Source organism: Cervus canadensis, chromosome 7 (genome assembly GCF_019320065.1).
Source record: "Cervus canadensis isolate Bull #8, Minnesota chromosome 7, ASM1932006v1, whole genome shotgun sequence".
In the NCBI taxonomy this organism is placed as follows: Eukaryota; Metazoa; Chordata; class Mammalia; order Artiodactyla; family Cervidae; genus Cervus; species Cervus canadensis.
This window is the reverse complement of record NC_057392.1, coordinates 67,275,903-67,297,895: the sequence shown is the minus strand read 5'-3', so window position 1 is coordinate 67,297,895 and position 21,993 is coordinate 67,275,903. Positions and strand designations below refer to the sequence as shown.

At 35.8% G+C, this 21,993-nt stretch overlaps 1 protein-coding gene across 8 annotated transcripts in view; it reads left to right on the top strand.

The window, feature by feature from the left end:
• Positions 1-21,993, top strand: part of NAALADL2 (N-acetylated alpha-linked acidic dipeptidase like 2) — a 1,484,447-nt gene that overhangs the window by 656,308 nt on the left and 806,146 nt on the right. For 7 of the 8 annotated variants that reach the window (XM_043473697.1, XM_043473696.1, XM_043473703.1 and 4 more), the window contains one exon: positions 21,332-21,833. In XM_043473697.1, coding sequence (XP_043329632.1) covers positions 21,332-21,833 — 502 coding nt within the window. Of the gene's footprint in view, positions 1-7,831; positions 7,866-21,331; positions 21,834-21,993 lie in introns of all 8 variants that reach the window. The other variant, XM_043473699.1, reaches the window with a different exon arrangement.

Sequence of the window (21,993 nt, the reverse complement as noted above, 5' to 3'; positions counted from 1 at the left end):
TGAGCTTTCTTTATATTTACCATTCTAATAGCATTATTAAGCCTGCAATAAGGACAATGCTATTTATTTCCTAATGTTATAAATGTAATTTTGACTTTCCAATTCTGTGTCACATGAATATTTGTTAATGGAGGCATCTGCTCTTTAAAAAATTGCCTCTGAATCCATCACCCTATGTAGAAGAAGAGACTTTACTTTTCCAAAGAAAATCTTGTATATGTCACATTTCCTTTTTTTTTTTTTTTTGCATAGCATGAGTTTTTACATTTTTTAACAGCTTCTAGTGCATTTATTTTTTCATCATTAAATTTTTCTGTTCTTTTAAAATTTATTTCCCCATTTGGGTTATTACAGAATATCAGAGTTCTTTGTGCTATACAGTAGATTCTTGTTGGTTGTCTCTTTTACATATATCATTGTGTACATGTCAATCCCAAAGTCCCAGTATATCTTTCCCCCCTACCCTTCACCCCTGGTAATCATGTTTACTCTGTAAATTGGGTTATGATTTTTAGATAAGTTCATTTGTATCTTCTTTTTTTTTTTTAAGAGTCCACATGTAAGTAATATCATATGATATTTGTCTTTCTCTGTTTGGTATACTTCATTTAGTATGATAATCTCTAGGTCCATCCATGTAGTAGCAAATGACATTACTTCATTCTTTCTTATGGCTGAGTAATATTCTATTGTATATATGTGCCACATTTTCTTTTTTCATTCATCTGTGGATGCACATTAAGTTGCTTCTAAGTCTTGGCTATTGTAAACAGTGCTTCAGTGAGCATTGGGTGCATGTGTACTTTTGAACCAAGTTTTTCTCCAGAAGTGTGACCAAGAGTGAGTTTTTTCGATACCTCCATACTCTTCTCCATATTTCTTTTGTAAGCAAACATGAATCTGTGGATAGGGAGAGCAGGAATCATCACTTATGTCAATGGATGACAGCTCTTGAAGGCAAAGCTTTCTCCTATCTGAAAGTTCCCTGGTATCAGTTTGGAATATTTAGAATTACTTCTGTATACCTTTTGGGAAACTTTAGGCCTCAAGCCCATGTTGATTATCTGCATTCTTACTGGGAACAATTATAAAATGAAGAAGCTTTGGCTGGAGTTTAGGAAAAGAAGTTCTAGCAAAAGGCAGAACAAGAATAATAGGAATTTGCAATAAACTTGAAAATGTTTTATTGACATATAAATGACATACCATAAAATCCACCAGTATGATGTGTTTGGTTCAGTGGTATTTACTGTGTTCAGAGTTGTACAACTATCACTGTAATCAAATCAATTTTAGAACCTTTGTGTTACTTAAGAAATCTCCCATTCATTAGCAGTCACATGGTTACTCCTCATTTCTTCCAAACTAACATCCTCCTTAGCACCATGTAATCATGTAGTCACTATCTACTGTCTATCACTCTAAACTTGCCTTATCTGGATGTTTAGTATAAATAGAATCTTGCTCTATGTAATATTCCTTGTATAGATATACTATATTTTATTTATCTTTTCATTATTTAGTGAGTATTTGGAGTGTTTTCCCTTTGTGATTATGAATAATACTGCTCTGAAACATCCCTGTAAAAATTAAGAAATTTTCATTTATCTTAGATATATTTCTAGAAGTGTAATTCCTAGATTGTAATAGTAACTTAATGTTCAATTTTATAAGGCTATGCCAGACTACTTTCCAAAATAGCTGTACTGTTTTACATTCCCATTAGTAATGCATCAGACTTACAATTTCTCCACCTTTTTGACAATTCTTATTACTGGTTTTTGATTATAGTCACCCTAAAGTGTGTCAAGTCTTTCGCTGTGATTTTGATGTGCATTTCCTTAATGACTCAGTGTCTTTTCCTGTGCTTATTATCCATTTGTATAACTTCTTTTGAGAAATGTCTACTCAAATCCTTTGATTTTTAATTTTTCTTCTTGCTATTGAGCTGTGCATGTTCTTTATTTATGCTGTATAAAGTCCCTTATCAGATATAATTTATAAATAATTCCTCTTGTTATGTGGGTAGCCTTATCTCTTTCTTGATGGTATCCTTTGAAGTGCAAATTTGCTTTTGATGAAGTAGAACTTTTTCCTTTGTTGCTTTTTTGTTTTTTTTTTTTTTTGCAATAAGTTTTTTAGAGACAGATTATGGAGAAACACTGGGCATCAAGTATGTTAACTTTTCTAAAGTGTTTTTGGTTATACATGTCCAGGTTATATTACATGTCTGGGACTAAAGTGGGAGGTAGGATGTTGAAGTCAATTCCAAGTTAAACCAAAAAATATGGTTTTAAATCTTTGAAACAAGGAACAGGCCAGGGAAAGTAACTCTTTATATGCATATTTTCTAGAGCAAATTAATATGAATATGCAAGCTTTTTTCTGAAACTCTAGAGGAGGGATCCCTGAAGCAGCAAAGGATAAAAAAGAATCACTTCAAAATAACCATTATTTACTTAAATTGTGTAGGACACACATGGTATTTTCTTAGTTTACTGTCTTAACATTTCATTTTTAATGAATATAAGAATTATTAAACTCTAAGAGCATTGTTTCACATGTTTTAGAAATATACCATTAAAAGATTATATCTGTGGGTATTTTAGTTAATCTAACCCTGATTTTTCACTTAAGGTATTTAATTCTTAAACTGGCAATTATAGTATCAAAGTAGTTTTCAGCTTTCTGATTTACCAAAATTCTAACCCTAATTCTCCAAGTTGGTTAGGGGCAACTATGTCAATAGGATAACTCGAATATTTATTTTCTATGTAAAGCATCTATTCTCTCCAACTTAGAAGCATTTGCTTGTATGTCATAATATAAATTTATCTAGGCAGAATTACAGCTGCCTTATACTGTGGTTTTTGTAGACAAGGCATTGGAATCAAAGGTGTTACTGATTATAGGATAAAGAATGTTTTCTTAATAATTAGGGATTCATTATACATGCTGAAACATTTGGATCACTGCTCATCAGAGTTAAGAGAACAAATAGGATTCAACACATCAAAAATCCTGTTTACATGACTTTTAACCAACAGTGAGGATATGAATGTGAAAAATGTATTGCTATCATCATTATCACTGAATACAAGACCATATTTTAAATACTGTATAAAATTAAATATATAATTACTATATGTAGATATTAAATATAATATGTAACATAGTATAATTTTAAACAATGATAAAATTACTAAGCCAAGTTTATCACTTTGAGTTCTAAATTACCAAACTTTAGTAAAGGGCATCATCATTTTATATAAATGGCTTCGGTCTTCTCTGTTATCTATTCTATAACTCTCTAGGGTTATCTGTTGTTTAGATGCTAAGTCACACCTGACTCTTTTGCAACCCCATGGACTGTAGCCTACCAGGAGCCTCTGTCCATGGGATTTCCCAGGCAGGAATACTGGAGTGGGTTGCGATCTTCTTCTCCAGGGGATCTCTCCAACCCAGGGATCGAACCCGCATCTCCTTGGCAGGTGGATTCTTTACCATTGAGTCACCTGGGAAGCCTCCTAGAGTTATATGCTTCTCTGAAATAATGTTCTTGGTGCTAACTTTTCTTATTCCATATCGCCATTTTTGGGAAACACAATTCTCAGGAAATCTTTACCCTGGAAGAAGGTGCAGTGATCTCCTTTCACATAGGTAGACCTTTCCTGTCCCATCCACCCAAACTTATTTTCTATTGGCCTCTGTTATTTATCATTTTGTCATTTAAGAGAGGCCTTTCATTGACAGTCAGATGCAGGTACTCATTCCCAACTTCCTGCTAGAGCACATCTTTCTGTCTTTAGGGACTTCTTAATGCTTAAACACTATTCATTTTTTCAAGGCATAGCTTTAGTTTCTATTGAAAGCCTCCTTCATTTAATCATTCCTGAATTCTTCTTTTAGACCCCTCAGATTGCTTCTTAATAATGCTTTAAGTGTGTATATATATTTATCTTTGCTGATTAGATTATAATTTACTTGAAACATTTTCTATTTTTGTGTTCCTATTTTTATATCTCTAGTACTGTACAATATTCTTATTGCTTAATGAATTTTAAGGGTAATGATGATTGGCAGTCATTTGTAGAATGCTTACCCTTAGGAATGTGCTAAGTGCTTGAAATTCATCCATTAAACTCTCACAAATGACCCTGTAAATACAGTTATTCTTTGTATGTGTATGTATGTACAGACAATTTAGGAAGCAGAGTTTTAGAAAAATTAATTTCTTATCCTAAAGTCACACTGTTGACAAGAGGCAGAGCTGGGATTCATACCCATTTCTGTCTTAAACCCAAGCGTATGATCTTTACTATGTTTTGCTACAACATTGTTGTTATTTTCTACTGTAAGAACATTTCAGTATCACAGGGGTTTTGAAAGGGCCTCCTGCCTTTAACTGGAATGAAAGACTTTCTTTTTGTTTGTTAATAAATTGAGTTTTGGATAGGTAGCTTATTATTGCTATGCTGTTGAGCCCATGAAAAACATTATGCAACTTAATTGAAACATAAAAATTAGTCCTACTCCAAAAATATCTGATTTCAGCTTTATCAAAACTATTTCATATTAGCTTTAATTTATTTATTAGAGATAAAAAAGATAAACCTGTTGAATAACATATCATTTGAGACAATTTGATTCTATATTAGGAGGAAGACAGAGAAAGGCACTGTGTTTTTTAAGCGCAGTAGATTTAGTTAAACACTAATCATGTTGCATTAAGAGTCAAACTTGATTTAGCTTTTTCTTCCCCTCCCTATTTTAAAGAATAAATAAAATATTTTCTTTCCTTTGGAACAATTTGTTCATGCTTTAGGAGCCATTTAATTAAATTATTACCTGCTGGAGCACCATCTGTTTTTGTCCTAGAAATAAGAAGCATGGCTTTCTTTTACATAGGCTTGGTAAATATGTAAAAGGTGCCAAAAAGCAATAAATATCATCAGCAGATGGACTGAGGCACTTCAATCTCTACATAGTCAGTCTTGATTGTTCTGGGCATGGATAAATGGATTTTTCTGGATAGATTCCTTTCAAAATGTATTATGTGGAGGAGGGGAATTGATTAATCTTCCATAGATCCCTTCACATTTGCCCTCTCAATAGACAGGACCTGAGTTTGTTTTTAACTCCTGGGTATCCCCTCTTTGCAGACATCAGTTCTGAAAGGTGTAATTTTATAATGTATCTTAGGGACTCAAAATCGTTAAATTCTCCCCAGGTTTTGCAGAAGGCCTCTCTCCAGAAGCTGCTTGCTTCCTCCTCCTGCTCCTGTGTGTGCATCTCCCCTGGATACAGTCTTCACACCTGACATACCCCAGGCCCTGTTGTGTTCTCTGGTTCCTGGCTCTGTGTCCTGTTTAGGAATAAGAGAAACTCAAGCACTTGTGGTACAAATTCACTTGTGGTTTTCTTCTCAGCAATATTCAGGAATTGGGGTAGCTGCCTGTGATACAGAAATGAGAATGATTAACTGAATTAACATTAATCAATGTTATTCATCATTGACAATCTTTAGAAAATAAAGATAAAGAGTTCTTAAAACATTTTTATCAGTGATCTCATTTGGTTTTTCACACACATAAATCTACATTTACCTAGGAAGAAAAGTGATCTGCCCTGGTGTTCATAGATAGTAATTGTGGATCCAAAATGCAAACCAAGCTCCCTTGATTCCTTATCACTTATAAATTTAAAACAATAGCAATTATACTGGATTTTATAGTTTATCAACTGCCTTTAGTTAAATATTTAATTTTATTCTTCAGTTAACACATACAGGTACATAGAATAGATATTACATCTTGTTTTAAGGGCTAAATGAACTGAAGCATTTACTATAAGACACAATGCTGGTAAAATGGCAATTACGTGCCCTAACTTCTGTACTCTTTAAGAATCCATGGCTGTTTAGGGCCTATCATTTATTGAGCAGCTATAAGGTTCCTTATACTGTGCTAGGCTGTAAAGATTAAAACTAAGTAGACAAATTACCTTCAAAAATTTGAACCTGAAGGCAAATCAAGCAGAAGAACACCACACACAAAGTGCCTGATGTGTTCTTTAAAGCTGGAAGTAGGAGAAAAGATGAAGGAGAAGTTGAGGCCAGGGCACAAAGGTGTTCTTTGCCTTGAAAAGGAGTCTCTGAAATGTCTTGTTAGTGCAGAATAAAACCCCTCATGGAATTTTAAGTGGTCAAGTGATGTGGTCAGATTTCTGTTTTGGAAAAATAGCTTTAGTGGTATTCTGATTGTTCCCCAGTGACTCAGTGGTAAAGAATCTGCCTGCAATGCAGGAGACATAAGAGACAGGGGGTTGATCCCTAGGTGGGGAAGATCCCCTTGCAGAGGGCACAGCAACCCACTCCAGTATTCTTGCTGGGAGAATCCCATGGACAGAGGAGCCTGGTGAGATACAGTCCACAGGCCAGCAAAGAGTTGGACAGGACTGAATGAGTACGTATGCTCGCTTACTGCCGAGTTTCAGATCAGCCCCATATTGTCTAGCTTTATTTTTTTTATTTTTTTTTATTTTTATTTTTTATTTATTTTTTTCTAGCTTTAAACAACCACTGTTTTATTATGTCTTCTTACTTGATCAAGTTTCTTCTGGCCAATTCTTTGATTCCACATGCTTGTTGCTTGGAAATCAGCTGGTGGCTGATCTGTCCTCACATGTGTGGCACATTGATTTGAATGCCTGGGCTCAGCAGCTTTTCCATATGGTCAGAGCCTCTCCACATGTTTGTTTCAACAGGGTAGTTGGACTTCTAGTGCTCAGGGCCTCAACGATCCTTCTCCCTAAAAGTTATTTGTGCCTTAATTACAGTTTTCATAAGACACGCTTTTGCAAATACTGCACTATCAGTTTTCTGTTTCGTTAACAGCCATAATATTTAAGTTAAATGATTGATCTTAAGATATATATTCCCAAAAGAGCATACATTTTAATGTTATTCAGGGGTTTAGTCCAACAAACATTTACATGGTCAAGGAATTATTATAAAAGCTATGGTCAAGAAAAATAATAATAAGATGTACTTATTGAAGGCAGAACCAGAGAAGAAAAGTCTATTGTTGAGAATAGACTTATGGACGTTGGGAGAGGGGAGGAGAGGGTGAGCTGTATGGAAAGAGTAAGATGGAAACTTACATTACCATATGTAAAATAGATAGCCAGCGGGAATTTGCTGTGTGGCTTAGGAAACTCAAACAGGAGCTCTGTATCAACCTAGAGGGGTGGGATGGGGAGGGAGATGGGGGAGGTTCAAACAGGAGGGGATATATGTAAACCTGTGGTTGATTCATGTTGAGGTTTGACAGAAAGCAGCAAAATTCTATAAAGCAATTATCCTTCAATAAAAAATTAAGTAATTAAAAAATTAATTTAAAAAATCATGAGCTTGGCATCTGTAGCCATGAGATGGATTTAAAATTTATTTGGGAAAGTCACAAGCTGATTTAGTGAGCCAGAGAGTTAGAGGCTTACATCTGTATGTGAATAGGTGAGTTTGTTCATTTCTTATCTTCTCTGTTTTCCTGAAAGGCTCTGAGATAGCTACTTAGGGATGGAAATTCTATGAAAAGGTCATATTACAAAATGTTGTTAGGGTTTGACTGTGAGGAAATTGAGTGATGTTCTGTTTTTTTCTTAATTTTTGGAGGAACTAAAAATATGCTCTATGTGATTGAAGTCATGATTGTAGAGCAGTTAATCATGATTGTAGAGCAGTTAACAGCACAGGCATAGTGCCTGAGTTCAAGTCCTGTGCTATCTAGAGCAAGTGCCTTCAGCTCTCTCTCTCTCTCTCTCTCTCTCTCTGTGTTCTGATTTGTAAAGTGGAGATGATAACAATGGTAAGTTCATGATATGGTTTGATGGTTAAATGAATTAGTGTAAGTAGAGGGTATACAGTAGTACATGTGTGCCTTTTTCCCCTAATACTATGCTCTTTAGCACAATTAAACTAGTCAAGACCACCTACTTACAACTTGTGTTGGGATTCTTGTCCCTGTTTAATTTTGAATTTAATTTTGATTTTCCACATCTTTAAAGATTATGTTCCTTTTTAGGCAGAAACTATATTTCTATTATTTCAGGCTCTGACATATTTTAAAATTACTCAGGAATTATTAAATACCTCAATCTTCTGTAAGATTGAAAAAAAGAAAAGAAAAAGAATGTTTTGGTTTCTAAAATCTGTTACTGAGAGGGAGAATCTGTTTGAGGGTTATAGTTATAGAGGACGAATGCAATGAGAAAACCCACCAGTCCCAAGAGCTGAAGGAAATCTCTATAGAAGTGTTAGAGAGAAGGCCTTTCATTTTTCCTACTAGTGTCAGAGAACAGAACTTCCAAGCAGTAGGTTAAGGGTATGTTGAGTTTTACTACTATTTGGGAGATTCAAAACAGTGTGGAGATTCCTTAAAAAACTGGAAATAGAACTGCCATATGACCCAGCAATACCACTTCTGGGGATACACACTGAGGAAACCAGATCTGAAAGAGACACATGCACCCCAGTGTTCATCACAGCACTGTTTATAATAGCCAGGACATGGAAGCAACCTAGATGCCCATCAGCAGATGAATGGATAAGGAAGCTGTGGTACATACACACCATGGAATTTTACTCAGCCGTCAAAAAGAATTCATTTGAACCAGTCCTAATGAGATGGATGAAACTGGAGCCCCTTATACAGAGTGAAGTAAGCCAGAAAGATAAAGAACATTACAGCATACTAACACATATATATGGAATTTAGAAAGATGGTAACGATAACCCTATATGCAAAACAGAAAAAGAGACACAGAAATACAGAACAGACTTTTGAACTCTGTGGGAGAAGGTGAGGGTGGGATGTTTCAAAAGAACAGCATGTATACTATCTATGGTGAAACAGATCACCAGCCCAGGTGGGATGCATGAGACAAGTGCTCGGGCCTGGTGCACTGGGAAGACCCAGAGGAATCGGGTGGAGAGGGAGGTGGGAGGGGGGATCGGGATGGGGAATAAGTGTAAATCTATGGCTGATTCATATCAATGTATGACAAGACCCACTGAAATGTTGTGAAGTAATTAGCCTCCAACTAATAAAAAAATTAAAAAAAAAAAAAAAAAAGATTTGGTGTGACTGGAATGGTAGGGCCAAATGTAATCTTTGATTTCACCATCAGGTTCTCATTTCAAATAAATCCACTGATTATTGTTCAAGATACATCATTCCTAATATATAGAAAAGAATTAAATGATCTCTTTAGGTTCAGTTATTTTATCTTCAACAATTGCCTGAAACATCAACAGTGAAAAAAGTAAAAATGGGAAAGGGAAAACAAAATAATGGGAATGGCTGAAGGGAAGCAAAAATATAAAGAAAAAAGATAAAGGATATATCATAGAAAGAAAGAAAATAAGAAAAAAAGCTAAAATTCATGTTGGTAAAGTGACATTTGACATTTTAAAATTGAAGTGCTAGGTGAGTTTGAAAAGTTTGCATGTTTTATAATAAACTACCTTTCAATATTGTCAATTATATAAAAGTTCTGCTAAACATTTTACATTTAATGCCTTTGTGAATATTGCATTTTCATGACTTTTGCCTGACATTTAATTTCATATCAGCATTACTTTTATGTGCCATTGGAGGTCTTCCATTTTTTATAATATTCCTGTTCATAAATATAAATGACATAAGCTGTGACTAATATAGTTTTTGGTAAATTGTGTAGTAGCTTTAATTTACTCATAACTATTAGTATGCATGTATGTAAATTAGTAATAAAATTAGCTTCTCAATATCAAATTGTTATATAGATGTAGTATATTGCTATTGTATTTCTCATCCTGTTTCTTCTTTAATAAATCTTTTCTTTATTGAAAAGGTTAATAGTTACTAGTATTATCATACTTAAAAGAAAGGTCACTTATAGAAAGAATTTGGACTTTGTGTGTTAAAATAATTTTGTCATCTTTACTCTAGATAACATTATATTTTTTGTATGAGTGGGAGATCTAGAAGAAAACACTGCAAAAATATATTTTTGTTTAGCTTCATATATATATATGTATATAATTATGGATATGGCATTTTAGAAGTAAGAAAGAATAGCAAAATCTTGGGCAAATTGTTGCTCTATTGTTCTGCTTGAGATTATGTTAAAAAGCATTTCAATTGTGATTCTGCCATCAGTTGTCAATTAAAAGCTTTGTAATTATTTATTTTCTGACAGTTAATGTATTTCTACTACTTTTGCAAACATAATAATTCACTTAATTTCATTTTTAGCTCTAAGGTTATGTGAGTTAATATACAAGATCTTTGTCTATAAGGAGCATACAATGCTGTTAACTATAGTGAATTCCTATCATTGTATTTTGGGGTAAATTTCCAATTTTAATTTTCTTAACTCCATGGTGTAATAACTTATAAACTTAATACTAAAATTGTTGCATCAGGATTTTACTCCCGGATGTTTAGCTGAAGGATAGTTTTTCAGAATTTACCCAATATAGATTTGGGGTGGTTAATATGAGAACTCTGTATGCAGGTCAGGAAGCAACAGTTAAACCTGGACATGGAAAAACAGACTGGTTCCAAATCGGGAAAGGAGTACATCAAGGCTTTATATGGTCACCCTGCTTATCTAACTTATGTGCAGAGTACATCATGAGAAATGCTGGGTTGTATGAAGCACAAGCCGGAATCAAGATTGCCGGGAGAAATGTCAATAACCTCAGACATGCAGATGACACCACCCTTATGGAAGAAAATGAAGAACAACTAAAGAGCCTCTTGAAAGTGAAAGAGGAGACTGAAGAAGTTGGCTTAAAACTCAACATTCAGAAAACTAAGATCAGGGCTTCTGGTCCCATCACTTCATGACAAATAGATGGGGAAACAGTGAGAGACTTCACTTTTTTGGGCTCCAAAATTACTGCAGATGGTGACTGCAACCATGAAATTAAAAGATGCTTGCTCCTTATAAGAAAAGTTATGACCAACTTAGATAGCATATTAAAAGGCAGAGACATTACTTTGCCAACAAATGTCCGTCTAGTCAAAGCTATGGTTTTTCCAGTGGTCACATATAGATGTGAGAGTTGGACTACAAAGAAAGCTGAGCACCGAAGAATTGATACTTTTGCACTGTGGTGTTGGAGAAGACTCTTGAGAGTCCCTTGGACTGCAAGGAGATCCAACCAGTCCATCCTAAAAGAAATCAGTCCTGAATATTCATTGAAAGGACTGATGCTAAAGCTGAAACTCCAATACTTTGGCCACCTGATGTGAAGAACTGACTTATTTGAAAAGACCCTAATACTGGAAAAGATTGAAGGTGGGAAGAGAAGGGGACAACAGAAGATAAGATGGTTGGATGGCATCACCAACTCGATGGGCATGAGTTTGAGTAAACTCCGGGAGTTAGTGATGGACACGGAGGCCTGGCATGCTGCAGTCCATTGCAGTCCATGGAGTCACAAAGAGTTGGACACAACTGAGCAACTGAACTGAATATGATACATATTTTCTAACTGAATTTTAAGTGAACATAAACATTCTCTACCAGTGTTTTTTTCTGGATTGCTTCCTTTCCCACCATCTATTAACATTTTTTTTTTCCTAATAACACCCTTAAGGACCAAGTATGAGAAGAATCATTTCGAAAACAAAAAGCACATTTTCTGGGTGCCTTTAATTACCAACCCAGACCTTGAATAGTCTTTCTGTGTTATGATTTTAGGAAACATAGGGATACAAATTTTAAAATAAAGCACTTCCAGTTGGTAGAAACCTGTTGATACTTTCTGAAGAGTAAAGCTATTTAAAAAGTAAGCCAATAAGTACCTTTGAAAAAAGTGAAAAATAGAGTGCTTAGTGGCCTCATGTAGATAAAAGCTTCTTCTGTCTGTTCCCAGAAATCCAAGAGCTGTAGTCAAAAAGCAGCAATTTAAGATCATTCACATTGGCTGAAAGGATAAAAAATTGCAGTGTATCTATCAAGCTAAGGGGCTCCTCCTGGCAGGCAGGTCTCAGAGCAGAGCAGTGACTATGTATTGACACATTAACTCCTGACATTCTCAAGGCCTCTTAGACTCATGCAAACCACATATATTAGGGCTTGTTCAAAGGGTTTGAATGCCTAAAAATAGGACAGCAGCTGGTTGAATGTGAACTGTAGTTTCCAAGTTCTAAGCACAATTGTTCTGCTCTTTGTCCCCCAGTAGCAAGAGAAAACGGAGAAGGCAATGGCAACTCACTCCAGTACTCTTGCCTGGAAAATCCCATGGATGGAGGAGTCTGGTAGTCTGCAGTTCATGGGGTCGCTAAGAGTTGGACACAACTGAGCGACTTCACTTTCACTTTTCACTTTCATGCATTGGAGAAGGAAATGGCAACCCACTCCAGTGTTCTTGCCTGGAGGATTCCAGGGACGGGGGAGCCTGGTGGGCTGCCGTCTATGAGGTCGCACAGAGTCGGGCACGACTGAAGCGACTTAGCAGCAGCAGCAAGAGAAAAGAAATTTTGACAAAGTATTGCTTAGAGGAGACCATAAATTAGAGATTGTGTTTTTTCCCTCAGAGCAATGGACTTGGAAGCAATTTTCCATTATTCAAAACCAGTGCCCAGAAACATCAGTGTGAGCCAGGGCAATGTGGAGAGCAAAAGCCACAGAGATCTCTTAGGTCCTGGAGTCAGAGGAGCCTCCAGTGGAATCTAAGGATCCAGGCAGAATCATTCAGATTTAATGCACATCTGGTGCTTGTAGTCATATTGGTGACAAAACAAGGATAAATAAGCCCATCAGATCTCTGAAACTGCTAACATCATACCAGCTTTGGGGGACTTTCAGAGTCTGAAGCTGTAATGTTTGGAAAGAGTAGGTTTTGGAATTTGACAGGTCAGTTGTGATGCTCCAGCTACTTGCACTTTAATAGCTGTGAGACCTTGGGGAAATGACTTAATCCCTGAGTCACGGGTGCTTGCTAAATTGCTTCAGTGATGTCCAACTCTGCAACCCCATGGACTGTAGCCCACCAGACTCCTTTGTCCATGGGATTCTCCAGGCCAGAATACTGGAGTGGGTTGCCATACCCTCCTCCAAGGGATCTTCCTGACCCAGGGATTGAACCCACATCTTATGTCTTCTACATTGACAGGTAGGTTCTTTACCGCTAGTATCACCTGGATACCTCATCTGTTAAATGGAAATAGTAATAGTACTTAACATATAGAATTGTTTGATTAAATGATATCGTGTACATTGCGTTAACCTTATATTAAATCCTTGCTTATTTTAAGGGCTCCATAAATCATCTATTAGCATATGATTTTGGATACCATAACATGGGGGTGTTATATATTCAAATCTGAGAGTTAAAGATAAAAAGAGACTCTTGGATTTCTCTGACTAGATAGAGAAAGTTGTTCACCAATATGGAAATTTGCAACTGCAAAGAGAGAGAACTCAAAAAAATAAATGTAAACTCTTCAGCTAAAACTGACAGTTTTATAATTAACAAGTGAGATTAGGGGAAGGCTGACTGAGCCTAAGAAGACCGTGCAGACCCTTCTGCATCCTGACTGCAGTGAAGCTCACAACTACATTAAAGCTGAATTTCAGTGGCTTTCCTTACATGATCAGAGTTTTTATCCTCTGATTTATTTTATAGTTTGTGGTGTCCTTTATTTCCTGTATGTGCATTTCTAATGTAGGCCATGTGCATTACTCTGAAGGGGGACAGGATGTAAATTCTGTGCAGGTTAGTGGATACTTTAAATACTTTACAATAAATGGAACGATGACCTGGAAACAAAGGATACTCTAGAATCTAGAAGGAATCAACATCAGAAAAGACCAGGAAAGGAGTCATGGCAGAAACAGGAATGATTTACATATCCCTAAATAGTTTTATGATGCTAGTGGAAATTGAAACTCACATAATAATTTGAACACGTAGTACTATCTAGAGTATCTACCTGTTCAAGTGAGCCATAGAGTATACTTCATTATTTCAGTTCATTTAAATTGTCTTCTCTTTGCCAAGTTTTGTACTGAATTATATCATTTTAATATTAGAAAACCTTCCTTTAAATGCAGGAACTTGGGTGGGCCCAAGAAGCTATTCAGTTAGTGTGCATTACACATAAGTACCCAAAGGAAGGCCAGCCCACTCAGGAAACTGCCAGGTGGTTATACATATGCAAGTGATATAAAGCATACTTACACAAACCTGCAGGATTTCATCAAATAATTTTCCCTCAAATGGTTATGACTGCATTTTGCAATTTATAGCTCATAAATTTGGCATCCTAGAAGTATACCTTTTACATGTCATTTAGAGATCAAAGTACTCAGGCCTCGGAGTTAAGTTTTAGTTATATACCTCCAGGTTGATGATCTACTCTCCCTAAATTCAGTGTACAATTACTTGTTTCAGAGTAGGTTTGGCCTAACTGTATTTTTACCCCTTGAAAATAAAGCACAGATAATAATTTCCCCTTACTTTATAAAATCTTGAAATTAGTAAAGCATGAACAACAAATAATTGTCATTTATTTTATACAGTTATCATACAAAATTGCAATTAAATAAGGAATTCTTACTGCCTTTCCAGACACTGTAACAATTGCCAGGTTCCATTTCACAAAACCAGATGGAAAAAAAAAATCTCATTATACTGAAAAAATTAAGTCAGGGAAGAGAGTCTTCTGTATTACTCTTTTTATAGTTTTATCTTTGGCCCTGCTCTCAAGTTGAGACCATTAAAGCTTTCAACAACAGAAATTTATTTCACAAATAAAGGCTTTATTTGTACAAACTAGGTTCATACTGAAAAATTTATGTCAAATGTTTTCAGCCTATAAGGAATATCCTTAAACTTAAATATAAAAATTCCTCTGGGCACTCCTAGTTCACTGGTGCAGCATCTAAAGTGATGCTGCACGGAGGTGCATAATGAATGCCTTTTGATGATGCACTGACATTTCTAAGAAATGCCTTTGCCTCAAATCAATCCACTCCAACCAGCAAATGATTTGACATTCAAAGCTTCAGGAAACACTATATGAATATATTTTTCCCCATTGTACAATAAAGATTCAATCATAGAGCTGTCATAGGAAATTAAGATTCTGCCTTATGTTTTCAAATTAATCTGCCAGCCTCATTTATTTATCTTACTTGTAAAATAACTTTTACAAGTAGAAAAGCCTTTAGATGTGTTCGTAATTCTAATAAGATCTATGTGGTCTTTTATACTGTTACAGTTAAAATACTATCAGTATTATCATAGTGAGTGGATCAAGTCAACCATCTAAGCAAATATGGTTTTCTACAAAAAAAACATGCCTAACCCATGTTCATGATTAATTATCACTAATTCCTGAAATTGTTAAACTGAACTCTTGAGCGTTATGGAAAAGCTATTGTTTTTTTTTTTTAAATTGACTGTAAAGAAACTCAACTCTGTAATAGCATAATGCAGAATTGGCAGTTGCAGGTCAAATTAATGATAACTTTTGTGTACATATTAGCCCCACTTCTCTCATATCTATCTGAAGCACAGTTAATGACTAACAGATGCTTCCCATTCTCAAAAGTGCTTGAGTGCACTGCTCCACCTCATTATCTCCAGGTTCTTGTGATTGAAACCTAAGCCCTCTGGTCATAATTTAATTAAGTCTGTATTTTAAAGTTGCATGCTCCAAATATTTAATTTCTTAAACTTTATAGATGTGGAGTGATGCTGTGTTAGTGGATCACTTACACCGTGTTAGACCTTGTTCTAAGCACCTTTAATAATTTATATCACTTGCAGTAATGCTGCAAATACAATGCTCTTATTATATATCCATTTTACAAATATGGAGTTTAAGCATAAAAATATTAAGTGATCAGTTTAAATTCCATAGCAGAGCTAGGATTTGAACCAAGTAGTCTGACTATAGTGTTAATTTAGAGATTGAAAAGGTCAGAGCATTCATGTAGTAAATTCCCTCATTGCAATTGCTGAGCAAGGAAGTAACAGCACCATAATTTTCTTTCTAAGTGGCATCTGTAATATATAACTTATTAAAATAAAACTTTCATTTAGTGTGTATTTATTTTCTAAAGTATCTGCCAGCTGTTGGGCTGCTAGATTTGAAAGACTGTATTTTATATACTGAAATTTTAGCCTATTTCTTTATTCATTTTTTGTACCTGTATAACTTACTTAGTTTCAGCCAGTAAAAATGTGTGAAAGATAGCATTCAGAAGTATCAATTTATTTTAAACTACTCATATGCTTAGTAAGAATACAAATTCATTTTTATTGATCTAAGCTTGTCATAATGTAGAAAAATATCTCTTAGTTCATCTTATGTTTGTTTTCTTTCCCTTACAAAAGAATAAGTATGTATAAAAGATAAATGTTTGAGTATACTGAATTTTAAAAACAATTTAGACTGCGCTGTGGGCCTGGGTAGGAAGGGATTCCACCTAAACAAATAAGGTATTTGAAAATTGTGCTCTTCATAAAAATTAAGTTTTATAACAAAACAAAAAGTAGTATAATAAAGAATGTAAGGATGCTACAAATACTTCTATTTCAAGAAAGGTAACAAATTTCTGTGCCTTGATGTATACCTACTAAATACATCTCTTTTAGGGAAAAATTTATGTGGTAGATTATAAAATCTGCCCCATGTATTTTTTTTTAATTACTCATATATGGTAGCTGTAAACTAATCTGACAGTATAAATTAAAATGAATCAAGTACATCAGTTATAGAAAATGTATGAAGTTTGACCTAATTATGCAATCATACCTAAGATATACTAATTTTGCTGAAGATTTCTTTTTACAATATAAAATTTACATTGTATTTGGGAATTTGAAAGTTCTGATGGAAAAAAAAAGTGATATTTCCTTTGCTTGATCTCATGGGTAATAGGTTTTTAAAGAAAGCGACATTATTTATGGGACAAATGAAATGATTCATCCTTACTTAAAACTGAATATATTATTAATTTTATTCAGTTTAATTTTTGAGAAGTGCATTTTAAATAGGGTAAGTGAAACAAAACTGTCAGGGCTGAGATTTATTTTTTTGTAAAAAGGTATAATATTTTCCTCTGTGCGTGTGTGTGTTAGTCACTCAACTGTGTCCGACTCTTTGCAACCCATGGACTGTAGCCCACCAGGCTCCTCTGTCCATGGAATTCTCCAGGCAAGACTACTGGAGCGGGTTGCCATTTCCTTCTCCAGGGTATCTTAACTGACCCAGGGATCAAACCTGGGTCTCCTGCTTGGCAGACTGACTCTTTACCATCTGAGCCACTAGGGAAGCCCCATCTTTTCCTTAACAAAGATTTTAAACAAATGAATTTCTAATGATCTATAATATAAATTTATCAAATAAGTTTTTTAATGCTTTATTATATATGTTGAAAGTGAAAATCGCTCAGTTGTGTCTGACTCTTTGAGACCCCATGGACTATACAGTCCATGGAATTCTCAGGCTAGAATACTGTAGTGGGTGGCCATTCCTTTCTCCAGGGGATCTTCCCAACCCAGGGATAGAACCCAGGTCTCCCACGTTGCAGGCAGATTCTTAACCAGCTGAGGGACCAGGGAAGCCCATTATATGTGTTATCACATACTTATTTCTTTGAAAATGTTCCTAAAATTTTGGGTTTTGTTAGATCAAGTGACTCAATCCAGGCAGATACTGCTCTCCTGGAAGATAGAATTTAGTGTAAATTTATAAATGTGTAATGAGTTCAGAAGTGGTAGTAAGGATGTTAGGGAGATATCCATCATGGTGAGGAGTTAATATCTGTATCTGCATAACATTCTAATTGATGGCTCTGTCTGATGTTTGAAAAGCGTTAAATTGCTGATGTACAGGTGATGGAATGCCTATTGTCAGGCTAGAAATGAAAACTCTTCCTCATCACTGCAGTTGGTTTGTAAATGATTTGTAGAAAAATGACTTTGAATGTTTGTATTAGAGGTCAGAATTAGAGATCTCACATTTCTGTAGTAAGTTCTATGTGCCAAAATCTTCCTTGAGCATAAACCACAGTCTACAATTCAGTATTTTTAAAGAAAACTATTAGAGACACTCTGATTCATTAAAATTGGAGGAAAAAAAATCTAGAAAACTATATTGCAACAGTGTCTAAATAAATCAATAATGCATAAACTGCACTGTTAAAGAAGTAAGTAATCATATGTCAAGATAAGTCAAATAAGAACAAAATTTTGATTACTGCTAGAAATTGTAGTGTTTTGCAGTGTACATTAAAAAATGGATTGTGTGGTTTTTAACACCACAGCTTATTAATCACTAACATTAATCTCATAGTTTTATAAAACCACAAATCACCTGAAATGTGTCCCCCAAATATCACTTTTCTCAGACAAAAGAATGATTCAGCATTGGACATCAGCTTCTTCCTGTGTAATATGAAAGAAGTTAGAATCATAGATTTTAAAGACACTTTATTTCTACTGCCTTCAGCTTTTTCCTGTTCTCTAGTAATGTCTCATGCTGTTTTTTTTTTTTTAACCAACTATAACCATCTCCTAACCTGTCAATAATTATCACTAACTCCATAATCATTCCATTTCTCTGCTTGTCTTGATGTGACCAAAGACAGAATTAAAATAATGCATTTTTTTTTTAATCATTGTGGAAACCAGGTCAAGCAGAAAAAGGGGAGAGGGAAGGAGGCAGAACAGAAGAGGGAGGGGAAGAAAAGAGTCCCTCCTGAGGCTGTTCTAATACATAGTACCAATTAAGCACCTGCATAACAGTTAGTATGTCATGTGACACTTTAAAAAAAGACCTCAGTCTACATAGAGACTAACTGTGAAACAAGTATCATGTTGTGTCAACCGTATGTGCGTGAGCATATTATGCAACCTCTTCCCTTTTCCACAGTGTCGTGAAGAATTATGTATTCTGTATTATCTAACTCATTATATTTCTTTCAACAATCCTTGATAGTCCTCCCTCTTCTAAGAAATGGCCCTTCAAACCTATACAGCCTGTACGACACAAAATTGGTGTTTTAGGTTCACTTTCTCAGTTAATTCTATTGATGGTACTATGAGGTTTATGTTACCATCATGCCCGTTTCACAAATGAAGACCCTGAGTTGCAGAGAAGGTGAGCCTTTTGCCCACGATTACCCTTTCTTGGCTTTTTCTCCAACTCAGGCTCTTGTGCTCCATCCACTGGCATAGCACACCAGTCTGGATTTATCAAGTGGTCCATGAACCATACACTCGTATTTATCTGTGTGTTTACATATTTCACCCCTGCCTAGCTGCTCTCCTCTCACACCCCTTGTCTGCCCTAGTTTAACTTCTCCCTTCTCTCCAGTAGTAGTTCTCTTTTCTCTCCAGTTAGAAATAACTTGAACAGAGAGTCATTTCCCACATTTCCTGCTAGAATCCATCACCACTGAGTCTCCCTTGCATTTTGTATTTGTTATGTGACTGACTTTTTTGTTCAAATGCCTGTTGCTCTTTTTGAATCATTCCTTACTTGAGGAATAGGGACCCATTCATCTTTGTTTTCACTGCCTATCCCAGTACCTGACATATATTAGATACTCATCTTTATTGAGTCAGCTCTGGACAAGAAGAAATCCTAGATGATATGGTAGCAGATGAGAAATCTAATCAGAGTTAAAATTTTTATATTGTAAAGTTAATATTTAATGGTACTTGAACTGTCTTAAACATTCAGGACGTTTTAATGTATATGGACATCTGCCAGCCAGGATTGAAATTGTATATACCCATAATTCTGTACATAATGCCACTCTCTCATGAAGCCTTAGTATCTTTTTCATTAGAGTTCACTTGTTCAGAACTGGCCCTAAGGCATTTAGGAAATCAGTTGTCAGCTGTCTTCTGTTTTGCACCCACCACAGTGGGGCACATAGAAAAATCATAAAACATAGCGAGAGACCTAAGAATCCAGCTGGGATGACAAATCTAACACACAGAAAATTTAAGTATAAATACTCTTAATCTGCAACCACAATACACCAGTGTGTTCCTGCATCCAGACTGAAGACCACTTGTAGTTAATTAGCCCAGTTATCCTAATACCACCCTGCAGGATACAGCACAGTGTCATCCAGAACTGGGTAGGGGAGAAAAGCCTCCATCTGCCACTCTGTAGCAAGGTTATGGAACTAAACCCTCCTATCCTGGCAGAAGGCTTCCTTGTTTGGATAGGTGCCATCCCAGACTTTATTTAAAGTTCAGCGAGCCAGGCCAATTCATGTCACTAATCCCAGGGAACATGTTAGCTTTCTATGGTAGTGTTAAGGTTTTCCAGTCATTTTGATAACTCATGAGTAGGCAAAACACCGTATTTTGCTTCTTGAATTTCTGTAGAGGTGCTTCTTCATTTTACTGTTCTCATTCTTATCCTAAACTTGCGTTTTTAAGATGAGCTCTGGTAATGTAACTGATCCCAGGCTCTTCCCCCAACTCCCACTTCATCTTAACTTAAAAAGTCACATCATTATTGCTTCTGTTCTCAGTTTTCCTTAAAAGTGACCTTGAAAAAAGAGTTTAAACTTTTTCTTCATTACATACATTATCTTTAATGCAGTTGTGCATTTGAGTTTTATTCTCCTGAGCTTCAGAGGAATAGTGTGTGTGTATGTGTGTGTATTATGTTTTCTCATAGTTTTGCATCAAGTGTCTTCTAATTTATTTACTGTCTTTTCTCCTATAGTAAACATCAACAGCACAGGATAAGATTAAATTATTATTGAATGATTTTCTTTAGGGAGGCTTCCCCAGTGGCTCAGCAGTAAAGAATCTGACTGCCAATTCAGGAAATGCAAGAGATGCGGGTTTGATTCCTGGGTTGGGAAGATTCCCTGGAGGAGGAAATGACAACCCACTCCAGTATTTTTGCCTGGGAAATCCCATGGACAGAGAAGCCTGGAGGGCTACGGTCCACGGGTTCCCAAAGAGTTGAACATGACTGAGCATGCATGCATTCATATAAGCATACTACAGGAATGATGTATTTCCCCTACTCATAATCATTACAATTTTCTAAACAACTAATTTGGATTCGGAAGACTGCCCCAGAGGTAGGCATGACAACTCAGTCCAGTATTCTTGCCTGGGGAATCCCATGGACAGAGGAGACTGACAAGCTGTAGTCCATAAGGATCTCAAAGAGTCAGACATGACTGAAGTGACTTAGAACGTGATATAGAGTACTGTTTTGTTTTCATCTTGGAGGTTGTCTTTGTTGATTTATTTTCAGAAAATATACTTCTCTTATTTTCACAGGTAAAAAAATGGCCTATCAGAAGGTCAGTGCTGATCAAAGAGCTCCAGGACATTCACAGTACTTAGACAATGATGACCTCCAAGCCACTGCACTTGACTTAGAGTGGGACATGGAAAAGGAACTGGAGGAGCCTGGTTTTGACCAGTTCCAGCTAAATAGTGCTGAGCATCAGAACCTGGAAAATTCAGAGACTGCAGACCTCAATCTTGATCCCATTCAACCAGCAACTTCACCCAAAGGAAGGTTTCAGAGACTTCAAGAAGAATCTGACTATGTGACCCATTATACAAGATCTGCACCAAAGAGCAACTCCTGCAACTTTTGCCGCCTTTTAAAAATATTTTGCACGGCAATCATTTTATTTATTTCTGGAATCTTGATAGGCTATTACTCACGTAAAAATTGCCCTTCAAGTGCTACATCTTCAGGAACACTTGATCTTCAGTTATACCAGGAGATTCTCAAGACAATCCAAGCAGAAGATATTAAGAAGTCTTTCAGGTAGGTGTGCAAAAAATGGATGTTGGTGGGATGCATCTCCTGGGAAAGTTGTCTTACAGGGAATATCCTACTGGTGATGTTTCCGTGGTTTAAAGTTAGTCTGGCAAGCTGAGAGACATAACTTACCACAACACCTTCACAGAGGGGGATGCATGGTTTC